Source organism: Balaenoptera borealis (assembly GCF_965194805.1).
Source record: "Balaenoptera borealis genome assembly, chromosome: 14".
NCBI classification, from domain to species: Eukaryota; Metazoa; Chordata; class Mammalia; order Artiodactyla; family Balaenopteridae; genus Balaenoptera; species Balaenoptera borealis.
Window position 1 is genome coordinate 32,693,957 of NC_138875.1, and position 16,859 is coordinate 32,710,815.

General features: G+C 33.3%; 1 protein-coding gene across 1 annotated transcript; it reads left to right on the forward strand.

Moving 5' to 3' along the window:
• The first annotated feature begins 3,639 nt into the window (after nucleotides 1-3,639).
• Nucleotides 3,640-16,472, forward strand: SYT4 (synaptotagmin 4). Its single transcript, XM_082354606.1, has 4 exons — nucleotides 3,640-6,811; nucleotides 9,688-10,502; nucleotides 12,205-12,325; nucleotides 13,723-16,472. The coding sequence occupies exons 1-4, from the start codon at nucleotides 6,778-6,780 to the stop codon at nucleotides 14,028-14,030; spliced, it is 1,278 nt and encodes a 425-aa protein (XP_082210732.1). The 5' UTR covers nucleotides 3,640-6,777; the 3' UTR covers nucleotides 14,031-16,472.
• Nucleotides 16,473-16,859: the final 387 nt, after the last annotated feature.

Sequence of the window (16,859 nt, forward strand, 5' to 3'; positions counted from 1 at the left end):
GCTATTATACATAGAATGGATAAACAACAAGGTCTTACTGTATAGCACAGAGAACTATATTCAATATCCTATGATAAGTCATAATGGAAAAGAATATATATAAAAAAGAATGTATATATATATATATGTATAACTGAATAACTTTGCTGTGCAGCAGAAATTAACACAACTTTGTAAATCAACTACAATAAAAATTTTAAAAAAATAGAACACAGGTTGTAACTGAGTAACTCAATGAGTTAAAAAAAAGATTCACCATCTACTGCCCAGATCAAGATATAGAATGTTAATGTCCCAGAAATCTGTCTGTGCTCCATCTCAGTTATGCCTCCTTCATAGATAATCACCATATGACTTCTATTAGCACTGATTAGTTTTTATTTTTTTTGAAATTTAAATAAGTGGATCTTATATTGTTTATACTTTTCTATCTGGTTTCTTTCATTCGACATAATTTTTATGAGATTCACCCTTGTTATATACAGTAGCATTTTGTTCCTTTTCATTTCTGTATAGTATTATAGTGTATAGAGTGTTTATTCAATTTAGTGTTGACAGGAAAGGTAAGATGTTTCCAATTTTTGGCTACTGCAAATAATGCTGCTATGAACATTTTTGTACTTGGGTGTAGTAATTTGTTTAGAATTTAACCACAGGTGGAATTACAGGGCCATAGCACATGTCTATGTTCTGCTTTAGTAAATATTGTCAAACAGTTTTCAAAATATTTGTAACAATGTAAAAGCCAAAAAATCTGTGAATAAGATTTCATATTACCCCACATTCTTATCAACACTCTGTATCATCTTCCCCTACACTTTTAGGCCTTTTGGTGGGTGTGTAGTACTATCTCTTGTGGGAGGTTTTAATTTGTATTTTTCTGATGACTGACTGCTGCTGCAAAGCTCTTTTCATTGATCATTAGCCATTAAGATGTATCTTTCTTAGTGAAGTGCCTGTGATAGGGCTTTTTTCCATTTTTAATTGGAATGTTTGTCTTTTAAAATTGATTTTTCTTTACATATTTCTGTATATAATACCTATGTCAGAAATATTCATTGCAAATATATTCTCTAAGTCCTGCTCTATGGCTTGTCTTTTTTGCTCTGTTGTTTCATTTGTAACTTTTATTTTCCCCTCTTTTCTTTCTTGTCAATATTGCCAGGAATTATCAATAAGATTAATTTTCTCAAATAAATTATTTTAGATTTTTTAGCTCTCTTTATGTAGTATTTTAAAAATTGTTTTAATTTATTTTCTGTCATTTTTCCTTCTCAACATTTCTTGCATAGAATTGCTTTTTTTTTCTATTTTCCCCGGTAAATAATTGTTTTTCAGAATCTTTTCTATTCTAGTATGTGCATTTAAGACCACATACTCTCTCAGCATTTTTTAAGCTGTATTCCACAGAATTTAATATATATTGTAATTATCATTCATTTGAAACTTTTCCCCTAATTTCTACTGAGATTTCTTTGTTAGCCATGGGTTATTTACATGTTTCATGCTTAGTTTTCAAACAATAAGGGGTTTCCTAGATAGCTTACTGTACTATTTCCTGCTTAATATCTCTGTGAACAAACTGAATTATTTCAGTCTTCTGAGGTATTTTGAAACATTTAATGGTTACCTCATGATCAATTTTACTAAATATTCCATATTTACTTGTAAAAATTACTAGGTATTTTTAATTAGCTCAAATTCATTAATTTGTTTAGGTACAGTGTATCTGTACTGATTTTTGTCTGCTGCTATCAGTTATGAAAAAGTTTTGAAAAAATTTCCTCTATGATGTGGATTTGTCTATTTCTCATATTATTCTACCAACCTAAGCTTTATAGATTTTGAAGCTGTATTAATGAGCATATAGAAATTTAGACATTTTATATCTTCCTGGTATAGTTATAAATTTACCATTATAAAATATCCAATATTATCTTCCAAACACCTTTTTGTCTGACTTAAAAATCTACTTATCCCAAGTAGATAAGTAGAAAAATGAATACATACCACTTTCTCTCAGTTAGTGTACAGGACATATATTTTCTATCCTTTTACTTTTATGCTTTCTGTCTTTTTAAAAATTGTCTCTTATAAGCATCATAGAGTGATGCGTTGGGTTTCTATCTTTTTCTCCAGTCTGACAATTCAACCCCCCATCTTTTAATAGGAATATTTAGTCCATTTCAGTTAATGTTTGTGTTATTATCCTCCAAATTTTCATTTGTATTCTATTGGGCCACCTGTTTCTTTCTTTTTTCTACCTTTTTCTTTCTTTTACTTTTTATTAGCTCTTTGGCACTTACTAACTTCTTACGTACATTTTTTCCCCTGATACTCATTTGGAGTTACCCTTGAGATTAAAAGTTAAATATAAATTATTACTATTACCATTTCCAAGATTTAGAATGTTAGAACTCAACTTATTCTCTCTTAGTCTTTGAAGCATTGTTAGCCATACATTGCAATTCTACATATATTTTATATATCACAATACATTTTTATTCTTTTAAACAGTTAGTATTCATTTATACTTAGACACATATTAACCCTTTCTGTGTTCTTTGTTTTACTCTGCATTTCAGTATTTTGGTCTGTGATCATTTTCCTTCGCTTAGTTAACATTTGCTGGCAATAAATACTCTCGTCTTCTGCTTTTCTAGAAATTTCTTTCTTTCATCTTGATTTTTGCTAGGATAAATTTCTAGATTGACTGTTGTTCTCTTTTATCATTTTAGAGTTATTCAATTGTCTTCAGACTTCTCTCATATCTATTAAGATGTCAGATGAGTGTTACTGCTGCTTTTTAAGGTAATATATATGTTTATTGTTGAAAGAAGGCTAAGAGAAGTCTCACTTAGGATTGGAATAGGGAAGATGGATGTGTTGTGAGGAGCTAGCAAGAAATACCTTCAAGTAAATGGAAACAGGACAAACTTCTAGAATGGCTCCAGGTCAAATTCTTGTTGAAGAACCAATATTCAACAACTGTAGAAGATGCTTCAAAGATCACAACCTAAAAACAGGCCTGGAAGGTAAAAATAAAATAAAACCAAGAGATATGAAAAAATTGGTGCCAAGATCATGAACAAATGTGAAACTTGTGGAATATTTGGGGGGAGAATAAGAGGAGGCCTCTGGTTTACCTTTTTGGGAATTCTTGGCATGTAACCAAGGATATGTCAAGCTGAATTAAAGGATTTCACTAGAGATAGTGTTATAAAAATTTAAATCAGAATAGATCCATGAGTGCTGATAAGTCAGAAACTTCATAGTATAAATGAAACTCTCTTAAATGGGAGAAAAGATGTGGACAGTTCATAGGAGAAGGAAGAATGCAATCTGAGTGTATCATAATGAATCTACAGTTATGAAGAACAAGATCAATAAAGACAGACTGAATGGGATAGAGAGTGATGGCGGTGGAATAGTGCTGACCAAGTTTGGTAGAATGTACCAAATAAAAGATATATGATTACAATTATGATCTGAAAAGTTTCTGCCCAGTTCTAAAGGAAGGGCTGGCTATTTTCTCTATGGTCTGTAAGCTCCATGACATCAAGGATCATTTTTATCATCTTGATCAGCATAAATCCCCTACTTAGGTAAAACCTAGGAGGTATTACATATTTCATCAGGATGTGTTGAAAGAGGAAAAGAAGAAAGGAAGAAAGTTTATTGGCTTTTTTTTTTGGTTTAAGCTAATGAGTTTTTCACTCATGAGCCATCAGAGCCCAATTTAGCTTGGCACATAGTAAGTGCTGAATAGTTTGAAGAAAAACAAATATAGAACTTGTGCATGTGAAGGGATTTCTGTAATACCAATTGAGAAAGGAATTGTCTTGTAGAATTTTGACTTGGGTATGCTTGTAATACAAACCTATTCCTTTAACATTAGAGCTAGCATTCTTAATAGAATGATATGGAATATTAAAACAATTATCCATTATCCATTATCATATACTTCATTCTACTCTACCTTCAGACCAGTAAAATGCCTTTGTATTACTGATCTGGGTATTACTAAAGATTACTGAATACTGAAGATCATTGAAACATTTTCAAAACTTTTTGAAATTTGATTTTGCTTAGCAGGAAGTTCTAAACACATCCACCAATAATATTTTTAAGGAAAGAAATAGAGAAAATATAGACTAAATTATATAATTAATAAACCATAAAAATAAAGTTTACAAATTATACTATATATTAAATAGAAATCAGAAAAATAAGTAAAATGAATAAAAACGATCATGTAATTATTTAACTATAATCTTTAAAATCAACTGGCTTTCTTAAGGCCAGATTGAATTCAAGTGTTCTGCTCATTGTTTCTCAAAATATCTATACATATTTGCAATCAGAAATAAAATACGGTAAACGCTGAAGCACTTCAACAGTCAAAGAATCACTTTGAAGTAAACAATGCCACTTGTACAGATGCGTTTGTTTCCCAGGGCAGGAACTTGCTTGAGACTGTGTGTTTTGGGTGGCAATAAGGTGGTTACCTAGCAACTACCCCTCCTCCCAAATCAATGCTGCAAGAGTGGTATTGTTTACGTCAGCGAATTGATTACTTGTTTGCTGGATCTAAAGAGAATGTAATACAGTGGTAGGGTGTTAATCTCAATTCACAAGAAACTTACAGGTTTTTCCTCTATGTTGCGTCAGCTTCCCACTCCTCATCTGGTGCTGCTGGAAGTTTGTCTAAAGAGATTAGATAATGAATAATATGCTATTCATCATATGAAAATGAGGGAAACATCTGACATTTTAATTAATAATATTTATTTTCAGTTTGCTTTTAAAGCAAATAATGAAAGGGTTACTACATCCATAATAGCATTAGCTCTGGGCAAGAGGTAATTTTATCACAATGTGTCCTCAGAAATGAGACAGCCCAGGGTAAGGTGGCGTTCTGTAGAAACAGAGTTTAAACAATCTAGACAGGTTTTGGATGATAGCATTTTACCACCTGAGGTAAAATTAATGAGATATTAATTTATATAGGACACATATATAAGGTACTTATGTTTACAAGTGAGTATAACCGTATGTAGCAATAACTTAGCTAGAAAACATATTTTAGTAAACCTCACACCATATGTTTTGTTTACCTGTGATACATATCACAAAAAAATGCCACTCTCTCTTTCATCTGTCTAATGGATATTTATTCATAGGGACAATCTCACCAGTGCATGCAAAATCAAGAAAGCAAGTAATCTGAATTAAATGGAAAGATGAGGACAGAAAACACATATTTTGCCAATGAAAAATTTGAATACAGTAATTTAGTTTGTATGTTTTCATAGCAGGAAGATATAAGCTAAAGAAAAAATCTGTTAGAAGAATGTTAAAATGCCAAGTATGTGGGAGTGAGTAGAAAAGGAAAGAAGAGGGACTTAGGTTTATAAAATTTTCCATGATGTAAAAGACTGAAACCAATTTCTCCCCAGACACAGTCCTGACGTTCAGAGCAGCTGCTTGCCAGTATGCAGGAAACTGTCACTTGTACAGTAGCTTTATGGACTCACCCCATACCCATTCTTCCCCCATCCCAGCACACACTGAATGTCATTTGCTCACTGAGATCCAGAGAAGAGGAATTCTTTGTGGACCACTAATTGAAAGTTGAAGTTACAGCCTCATTTCTCTTCTCTGGAAAATTGCTAATGCTTGTTTTAAAAAGTCACAGTCTTCAGACTAAAATTAATCAGAATCTGACACCGTATTTTCCGACTTCCTCAACCCTGGGAATATCATCAGTTCAGAAAAAATATGTTTTCCTTTGAAAATAACCAATAATTATCAATGTCATTTTAGATTTTGGTATGATTCTTGTAACTATTTTGCACAAACATATTAGACTTTTATCCAGAAATGACATTCCAAAAACAATCTCATTATATGTAAAAGTCAAAACTGTGAGTTGGAATACACAAGAGATTATTCCCATCTGTCCCTAAGTACTTTAAGTGGTCCAATGTCAGATATTAAAGGAAGAGAGCTAAGAGACAGATTGAGCAACAGAATCAACAACATGTTTAGAGTAATAATTTATTAGAAAATAAGTGATAATAATGGGAAAACTGTTATCTTATTTCAAATGGATCAATGTGCAGTTTTTTTCTAATATAAGTATAATATATCAAACAAAAATTTAAATAGCAAGAAAATATAGATTTGCATTTTACAGTGGATCACTGATGCAGAAATTTCTCTCTTTTTACTCTTTCCTCAAATCGCCTCTGTAAATTATATTATTCTGATAACATAGACACATTTTTACTGATCTAGATGATCAGATTTTATATCAGGAACTGACATTGATGAGTTTCAAGACATCTCTATGTACCTCTGAGCCCTCACAGAATAGCAAACGTAGTCCAACAGTTAAAATAATTGATGAATGTGTGTTGAATTCTCAGGAGGGAAGGGAAGAAGAAAGAATGAAGGGTAGAGGAGAGGCTTGGAGGAGGGAGGTGCTGATTTCAACCCTGTAGCGTCAGGATTGCGTCAATTCGGGTTTCAGCCACCTCTAGAGTCTCGGAAACAAGCGTCTCTGAAGAGCCAAAACAGGAAGAGGGGTGGCAAATCACTGTGCGAGGGCGAGTGGACCTCCCTCTTTGCCTCCTCCCTATTCCAGGCTTAGGTCCCCTGTGCTTTGCGCCGTTGTTTTCAGCATTAGGAAAAGCCCTGTCGCTTCACATCCAGGCAAGTGAACCAAGCTAGGGAGTTTCCGTTCAGCACCTCGGACAGAATACGCAGCAAAAAATGGCTCCGATCGCTACCAGCCGGGAAGAATTTGGTAAGCAAGTTACTCCGCTTATAACTGCGGTTGTTCCTTAAATACTCTGGGGCGAGGTATGTGTGTGTGTGTGTGTGTGTGTGTGTGTGTGTGTGTATGTGTGTGTGTGTGTGTGTGTGCGCGTGTGCGTGTGTGTGTTCGCGGGATGTTGAGCATAAATTTCCCAGGTAGGAAAATGAGAACTGTTAAAGGGCAATAGTGGCTTATCTCTGTGGTTTCTCCCTTCCTTGATATCTTTCTCCTTAAAATTGCTTTCTGCCAGGGCGATTTTACATCCAAGAAGTTCCTAATCATTCAGGTAGCCCTGTAAATTGCAGCGCGCTCTAAGTAGAGAGGTCTGTTTGCTTGTTGGTTTCATTAATTCTGCAGGTGATTTTTATTTGTACGTAAACCTGTATTTAACTTATTGGGGGAAGCCAGATGTTTCAGTGATTACATAAGGGTTTGATCTTGGTATAAAATAAGTTGAACATTGGGCATTTAGGCTGTATATTTTATTGCAGAGTGTACCATAAGGTATTTTTTTCTCTGCTATGTTTTTCTTGTATCCTTGAAATATGTTGCTAGCGAAAGACACAGAATCCTATGATACTAGGGTTAAAGGGATATTCAAAATTAACTAGCTGAGCCATTCCATTTCACAGGTGAGGTAACTGGAGCCCAGAGAGATAAGGGAAATGTTGCAAGTCAGTTAGCTAAAAGCTACTGGAAACTATACTTAGGACTTATACTTTCCTGTTCAATTTCCCTTTTCCTATACCAGATTTTTAGCACCATTGCTCTCCCCTTTTTCAGTAAAAAAAAGAAAAGGAAAAAAAAATCAGATGTACTTCTTCAAATAGAAAAGTAGTATTTTTAGGTCCCATTATATTCCAAAGGCAAGAGATTTGAGTTTTACTTTACATGTATTCGGAAATATCAGGGAATTTGTAGAAGTTTGTTATGAAACTGAGTGAAATGACTGAGATCTTTGCTCTCATAAGCTTAGGAGCTTAACAGTAGAGAATACACAGGGAGTAGATGAGCCCTTCTATATTATATTGAATATTTTGCCATTTGACATAAATATTAAATACAGAAAATTTGTGATATTATATTCAGAAATGAATTTCACAGCTGTCCATTTGAGTGATTGAGTTTATATTGTTGTGATATGATATGTATTCCCAATTTCTGATTTGAAAATCAGAAAAATATTTGAATACTGAGGAATTTTCAGAGGCTATGTTAGTTAAAAATATGTTCTATTGTTGGCATTGTTTATTTAGGAAAAAAATTATTTTCTATTCCTTTTTAAAAAATTATTCTTCCTGCATTGACTAAAGAATCAAGAATAGTTCATGACTTTGCTTTTGCTCCCTGGCCTTGGATTGTTAGGTAGTCCAGGAGTGTTTTTTTTTTTTTTTTTTTCTCCCCACAAAGACTTAAATAGAAGGAAAAATTGAAAAGCTGGTACTAAGTTTAGCTGATGATCTTTAGCTCTCACCTCATTCTTCTTCTGTAGCATTCCCTGTTTTTTCTATCTGGGAAATTCAAAGTTCACCTCTACACAATTCAGTTCTTTGATATAATCAAACTACAGAATTTTTTATTGTTGTATTTGCTTTTTTATGTTCTTAGGCATTTTTGCTCTTGTCATTTCTTAATCTTATATTATTTGAGTTCAGTTTTGTGATTATGAAGTAGATAGGCAGAAGTTTGGGGGATTGGGGAGGGGAGAAACAAAAGATTGTTCTTTCAGGGTTAGTTAAACAAGCCTTAACCCTTTCCTGACTGGAACTGTTAACTTTATTATTCACTATTTGGGATTAAAAAATAGACTGGAATGGAGCTAAAGGCAGATATTATTACATTAATTATATTAGTTTTGATTATATTAAACATTGACTCAACTGATGCAATGTGTCCAGATATAGTAATACTGCTTTTACTTACACAGTGTTACTTATTATTGGTTGGAGAATATACTTACATATGGAACAGGGTGAGCTTCATGCATAATCAGTGTTACCTAATGTCAATAATTTAACGTGCCCTCATTCAAGGAACAAATGCCGGTTTCAATTTGATTGCCATTTACCATGTGGAAATGTGATAGGAAAAAAATCAGTTATGGATAAAATTGAACTCTAAATTATCTCTACGCACTCTTCTCATTACATGTTAAAGAATGATAATTCATTTATAACCATTGTTTGGGTTTTATCCTATTTAGGTAATTAATTTGTATTTTGGATAATTCAGTGTTTGAAGAATTTTGGGTCAGCATATGAGTTTGTAGTCTTATAAGTTGTATACTATTAATAAACTGTTCATATATTTTTGTTCTTTTTTCCCTAATGTGTGTACATTTCTTTTACCACTGTTCTGTAATTTGGATGGAAATTATTAATGACTTTGTGACAATTGCAGATAATTTTCCATAATTTCTGTCAGTATTTGAAGAATATGCACTTAGAGCTACATAGTAAGAATTGGTACTTCTGGAAACCCTCAAAATGTCAATGAAAACATAATGAAATTAGTACTGACTCATTATGCTGTAGTTGACTCATGTTATCTGAGAAAACGAAGGTAGGTCAGGGTCATTTAGCATTCTCCCATCCCTGACCCAGGCCCAGTTTCATCTTTTCATTTTATTTGTGAAAACTTACTACAATGAAGGATTTTCTATCTTACTGCATTTATTATTTATGTGTTATATATGTGTTTATTCCTGAAAGTGACATGAAATAGGTACATAATTCACCCAGAACAGTTGGAAAGCAATTCAATTTGTACAACCTACAGCAACTGCCAGCTTTAGGATGCTTTTCAAATAGGGTGTCTACAACTCTGCCCAATTAATGCATGTTATTGGTCATTTGATTTTTCAGATGAAATTCCCACAGTGGTGGGGATCTTCAGTGCATTTGGCCTGGTCTTCACAGTCTCTCTGTTTGCATGGATCTGCTGTCAGAGAAAATCATCCAAATCTAACAAGACTCCTCCATATAAGTTTGTGCATGTGCTAAAGGGAGTTGATATTTACCCTGAAAACCTAAACAGCAAAAAGAAGTTTGGAGCAGATGAGAAAAATGAAGTAAAGAATAAACCAGCTGGGCCAAATAATTCTTTGCGTCTTGACCTTGAGAAGAGAGATCTAAATGGCAATTTTCCCAAAACAAACCTCAAAGCTGGCAGTCCTTCTGATGTGGAGAATGTGACCCCAAAGCTCTTTTCAGAAGGGGAAAAAGAGTCAGTTTCCCCTGATAGCTTAAAGTCCAGCACTTCTCTTACTTCAGATGAGAAACAAGAGAAGCTGGGAACCCTCTTCTTCTCCTTAGAGTATAACTTTGAGAAGAAAGCATTTGTGGTAAATATTAAAGAAGCCCGTGGCTTGCCAGCCATGGATGAGCTGTCGATGACCTCTGATCCATACATCAAAATGATGATTCTCCCAGAGAAGAAGCATAAAGTGAAAACCAGAGTTCTGAGAAAGACCTTGGACCCAGCTTTTGATGAGACCTTTACATTCTATGGAATACCCTACACCCAGATCCAAGAGTTGGCCTTGCACTTCACAATCTTGAGTTTTGACAGGTTTTCAAGAGATGATATAATTGGAGAAGTCCTTATTCCTCTCACAGGAATTGAATTAACTGATGGAAAAAAGTTAATGAACAGAGAGATTATCAAGAGAAATGTTAGGGTAATTCATTTTTAGTGCTTAACATATTTATAAACAATCTTTTTGTAGCTTTTTTGTATCTAGGGAATTTTTATTAAAATGATGTCTTATACATATCATCTTTACGATGTTTAACTATTATTAATCATAATCAAATGAGGAGCAGGGGGATAGAGTAGATGAAAGAAATTTTAACCCACAACTGAAATGCGTAAAGTATCTTAATGATATAAAATAAAGAGGAACCCTTTATGGATTTATTTAAATATCATTTATATAAATATTTTTATTAATTTCTGTCACAAGTATTTTGACTACGATTGCCACTAAAATGCAGACAAATATTTCTTACTCATAAGAAAGTTAAAAATATATTTCATTGTCAACATAATTGAATTTGAAATTCAAATTGAAATTGAAAATTAAGTCAGTTCATTTTGAGTATTTGAAGTTCTAGTGACTTTTCATAGAATTGCTTTTTAAGGAAGAGATATCTCATTATATTGAATTACAAATATTCACCTTTATGTTGTATAACAGGAAGTGAGTTACTCTGCCTTTACAGTTACGCTACTTTGGTAGTTCTGGAATTATTAGAAAATGATAAGACATCAATTAATCAAATTTAAATGTATTTTCCCTTTAAATATGGAGCTCATTTGATTCCAATTGTTGTATTTCAGAATAACTGGTGTCTATAAAGCATAATTTTATAGAATACCATAAAGTTTGTTTTGACCACATCCTCACCTTTTTCTGTTGAAATTAATGAAAGTCAAGATCCAGAAATATTAAGTAGTTTGAGTCACCTGTTTAGTGGCACAGTGGGAATAAAGATTTGTTCCCTACTCTTATTCTTCTTGGAGTGCTTATTCATACAGTTACCCCATGTCAGCTTTTATATAAATATATATTGAAGTTTTAGGAGCTCTGGGCAACCATCATTCTTAGTTATACCAAGTTTACTTTTTGTTACTTTCAGTTAGAACTTGTACTTTGAGTTCTTGGTCATCTTATCTAATGTTAAAGTAAAAATAAGACCTAAGTGTTATGCAAAGAAAAACCCTATGATACTGTTCAAAGACAAAGCACTAAATATTCTGAATCAATTCTCTCCAATACTTAATTCATTCCTTGGATTAAAGGAGGACTCTGGGTAGGGTGGGGGAAGAGAATTTTAACTCCATCAGTCCTCTGGGCTAAGAGAGTGGTGGCTGTCAGACTAAAGTTCAGGTTTTCTGAATTCAAATTCTAATAATGTCTGAGCTAAAGAATTTGAAATCAAATCAAACTTAACATGAGTAATTTTACCATATACAGATCCATTCAAATAATTAGATAATTTTCATTACCATTAATAACTTCAAAAAGTGGAGAGTTAATTAAAAAGCAAAAACTAAAAATACCTCTGTGTAAGATACATTTTAAATATCCCCCTTTAAAACATTTCTAGTAATGGGTGTGGCTAACTCATTAGGAATTTTAACATTCTGTAGTACCTAAAAAGACCACAAGATGGCAGGTAGTTGTTTTAGAAGGTGATGGTACTGCACAAAAGCTTTTAGTTACTCTTTGATTCTTTAGCATATTAAAGTAAAATAAGTAGGAAAATTACAGTTAAATAACAATGCTATTATAGTGCTTTAAAAATGTTAATATAAGTATAAATTTCAAAACTAAAGAATAATAAAAACATATTTATATCATATCTCTCTTTGTTTAGAAGTCTTCAGGACGTGGTGAGTTACTGATCTCTCTCTGCTATCAGTCCATCACAAATACTCTCACTGTGGTTGTTTTAAAAGCTCGGCACCTGCCTAAATCTGATGTATCTGGACTTTCAGGTAAGAATGCTTTTGAAAAACGCAGGCTCAGTGTAGAAATGAGCAATATATTAGGCAAAATAGTTAATAACTAACATTGGACTATGATTTAGATTCACCCTTTATTCACAATCACATGTTATGTGATTGTTTTTCTGTTTCTCATTTTATGGTATAAAAGTGTGAGCCAAGGCCATTATCAAGAAGAAGAAAACTGCATAGTTCTAAGATCCAAAACAAAGCTAGTATATGATAGATGTCGGACTGAATGGAGTTGAAGCAGAAAGCAGTAATAAATGCAGAAGTGAGGCCATTGCCAAAAACACAGTGATGGAAATAAAATTAAGTTTTAGGAAAAGTTCTTAATTTTACTATTTTAAATGAGCCTGCCTACCCTTACATTTCTATTATTTTTATTATCTTTCCTTTAATTCCTTATGTGTCTGGTGTCTGCTTTAAGAATTAGCTTTTAGTTTTGTGACTAATTTTTACTAAAAATACAAACAAACAAAAAATAAAACTTTGCTGTATAGTACAATGAGAAAGAGCACATGACCTATGGTTTAAAACGATCTGAGTTCAAATCCTAACCCTTCCATTTCTTAGCATAGTAACATTGGGTATGTTTCTTAAACTGTATACAAACTGGATATAATAGTACTTACCTTAAAGGGGATTATGAGGTCTGGAAATATATATTTCATTAATTATCATCCAATGCTATTATTAGTTGTAGTTTTATTATTAGATAATGGAGGTTAAAAGCATGGTCTTAAAGATTTAGGTTAGGAAGTTAAAATGAACTCATGCAACCAGAAAAGGGCAAAATAATATAATTAAATGTGTGATAAAGTAGTATGATCTTAAAATTCACAGGATACAGGTGACACAGGAAAGATCAATACTGGGTAACAGGAAACAAACACAGCAAGTGGTTAAAGAACCACAAAAAAATTAAAGCCAAAAAAGGCATTGCCATTGTGAATTCTAAATGCACATTCCCCCATTCAAAAGAGAAAGCAGCACATGCTCAGAGAATTAGTGAGATTTATCCAAAGTCATACAACTCAGTAAGGATAGATGTTGTGTACTATTTTTTCCTTCTATTCCATTCTCTGGAATGAATTATTAGTAATCAGAATGTGTCATTAGAACATTCTATTTTCTTCCCCTTTATGTTATCTCTTCATCCTTCCATTACAGTTCTTTCCCGTCCTCCACTATCTCTTATGTTGTACATTCTTACTTATTTTCAATTTATTGACAATAGAGAAGCCAAGCTTTATCCATGTTTTCACTTTGTTCTGACTCATTTTCATAATAATCACATTTTATTAGCATCTCTAAGGCACCATTATCTTGAGATCGGCTTTCCTGCCAAATTTTGTCAATACAATGTGTGTTGTTTCTCATTGCAGATCCCTATGTCAAAGTGAACCTGTACCATGCCAAAAAGAGAATCTCCAAAAAGAAGACTCATGTGAAGAAATGCACCCCCAACGCAGTGTTCAATGAACTGTTTGTCTTTGACATTCCCTGTGAGGGTCTTGAAGAGATAAGTGTTGAATTTCTGGTTTTGGATTCTGAAAGGGGATCCCGAAATGAGGTGATTGGGCGGTTGGTCCTGGGAGCAGCGGCAGAAGGAGCCAGTGGAGAACACTGGAAGGAGATTTGTGACTATCCCAGGAGGCAAATTGCCAAGTGGCATGTGCTCTGTGATGGTTAGCATCCTAGCCGTGATGAGTTGGAACTTAATGATTTTTACTAGGCAAGGAGAAATTTTCTTTCTTTTTTTTTTTTTCTGATACATGATTGCAAGCTTATGAAAGCTTTTTTGTTGTTGTTGTTAGAAATGGATTGAATTATCAGAGCAGAAAGTAACTGTAAATGTGTATTATGATAATTTACTCTTTATTAGAGAAGTTGGATAAATTTTCATAAGATATTCAATTTCCCCTGCAGGTTACCAGTTATATAAATAATAGTAGCCAAGCATTTTAGGAATACTGCTCTGCATTCCCGAGTTATGGCTGTGGTGATGATCTCATTGGAACATGTCGCTGGAAGTCAGTGTGGTTGTTAGGATTTAGAAATGAAAAGCATGTCTTCTCTTATGAAAATTCATCCATTGTTAATCAACTGGGGAAATCAATTTTTCTTTAAACCCAAAGATATTAAAGAAATGTTCTCTAGATTGTTTTATTATGTCATGTGCAAATGGTTGTCCTGCATATAAAAGTATATGATTATTTCTTTTTGGTCTGTAATTATTTGACACAATTTTATCATAAGAAGGGTAAGTTAGGTTTGTTGGAAAAAAAAAAAAAAACAGCCAACAAAATGAGAAATCATTTTATCAAAGGGCTGAGTTGAGAATACTATAGCCGAAATATGCTTTCCCCTCTCTAAGTTTACATGTGAGTCAAAAATAAAATATAATCTCACATAAGAACCATGGCCTTGAATTATTCACTGCTTGTGACGAATGTCAATGTGGCCTAAGAAAGCCCTATATACTTTTTTGAAGTTGCTGAGTTAGCTAGTGGGTAAAGAAATAAACTTCAGTGAGAAATCCAGTTAGAAATGCCATTTTCTTATAGGAAATATGTATAGTATAAAAGTGTACATTCAAGGTTATCCCTTGAACACAGAAAGGGCATGGGTAACCAAGTCTTCATTCAGCTTGTTCTCCCCCAGATAGGACTAAACTACTATTTGAAAAGAAAGGAAGACAAAAAAGTTGTGAAGTTGTAATCATTGCTGGATAGAAAGTGTTACTTAACCCAACAAACTAATAAAAAATAGTTACATGGCAAGCCTAATATACTTTATATATGTTCATACATAATATATTTAGGCTGTCAAATTAGCACAAGTATGTTTCACTGTCTTTTCTAGGCTAATTTGTCTTGAGCTGTTGTCTGTTGACCAGTTTATAAACCTGTATCTTATACCACTTTCCAGTGCCAGGGCTCTGAAATTCATTAAAAATCCATTAAACCTTGGGATTATTTGGAAAGAATTTACTTGAGGTAATGTCACTGTATTTGAGTTTTTAGAAAAGTATGAGCGAAACTCAGGTACAGTTGAATTTTGAATATGCAAGTTAGAAAAGAAGTCTACTGAAAAACTTACATTTTGAGTCAGGTTTTGTGTCAGTGTTCTAGCAGTTTTTGAGAATGTGTTTGATACCACAGTGTTTGTAAAATCTATTACAAGGCATTTTCAAAACAACTTATACATGTTTTTATGATTATGCCTAATGTAAAGAAAATGTTTTACACTCTATATACAAAGATTGAAATCAACCTCTCTTCTTGTGCTTTAAGATGATTTGGGGATTAAACAAGAATATTCTCCAATCATCATCTTCATGCCATCACAAAGTCAACTCACAGCATCTTGGTCCACTCAGTATTTCTGTGAAAGCAATGTGAAATGAATTGTAGTCAGTATATGGTTTGGGGGAGTCATATGGCCTTTTAATGTTTGTATATTTGGTATCATGGGTCAACGAATATAATATATTTTGGAGCTCTGAAACATTGTAAGAAGTCAACCCTAAGTATCCGTCAGAGCTTCTAGAAGTTAATGATGGTACCAAGCAAAGTATTGTTGTTGGAGGAGGGTGATTTTTTTTTTTTTAGGAGAACAATGAAACCAACAACAAATAATTACAAAATTACAATAACTAATTTGTAAATAGTTTTTAGTTCTTAAAATTTAAAGTGTTTTTCGATGTGAAAAGTTGAGTAAAACTATTTGCAACTGCTGTTAAGAAAAGAAAGAAGAAAAACTAGAAAGGAATTGAAACAGGCAGGGGCATAGTGATCTCATCATCTTCTGAAAATTGTACTGTTTTATATTGTATTACAATATCTGTGTGAATATCTTGAATTCTGTTACACATTCTGCCCTGTATTAAACATGTAAATTAACTGTTTGTCTGAATAGTCAATCTAACCACCCTAATGGGGAGGTATCCATATTTGAAGAACTGTGTAACTCAGTAACTGATTTGTTCTGATGTTGTAACTTAATAGAAGTGATTTGGGAGGAAGCATGGTATATGAGATGGTGTCTGTTCTTTCGTGCCAGCTCTGTATGATGTTTGTAAGATCATGTTATAAGACATGAATAAATGGCTGCTTTTGACCAACCCATTCAACTTAAAGTTTTCTGTTAATGGATTCTCTTATTCCTTTCTAAGCTCTCGAGTTTCCTTAATAGATCATCTGGCATATATTAAGAAACATAAAGATTCAACACCAAGATCTTCCACATATCTTGTTGTATTTTGCTTAATCCTCATAACACTCATCCAGGAAAGACATTATCCCTATTCAGAAGCAAAACCTGAGACTCAAGGAGCTTTGGCAATTGACTCAAGTACACACGGATGGTATGTGAAAAGATTTCATTGCATACCTCACTCTTCTCTCTATGCCAGGCCACTCTCCTCCAGGGATCCTCATCAATTGGCTCTGCTAGATTCTTAAAATGGTTCATGCCCACATTCTTGGACTTCCCCTTTCTATATTGTGGTCACTTTTCC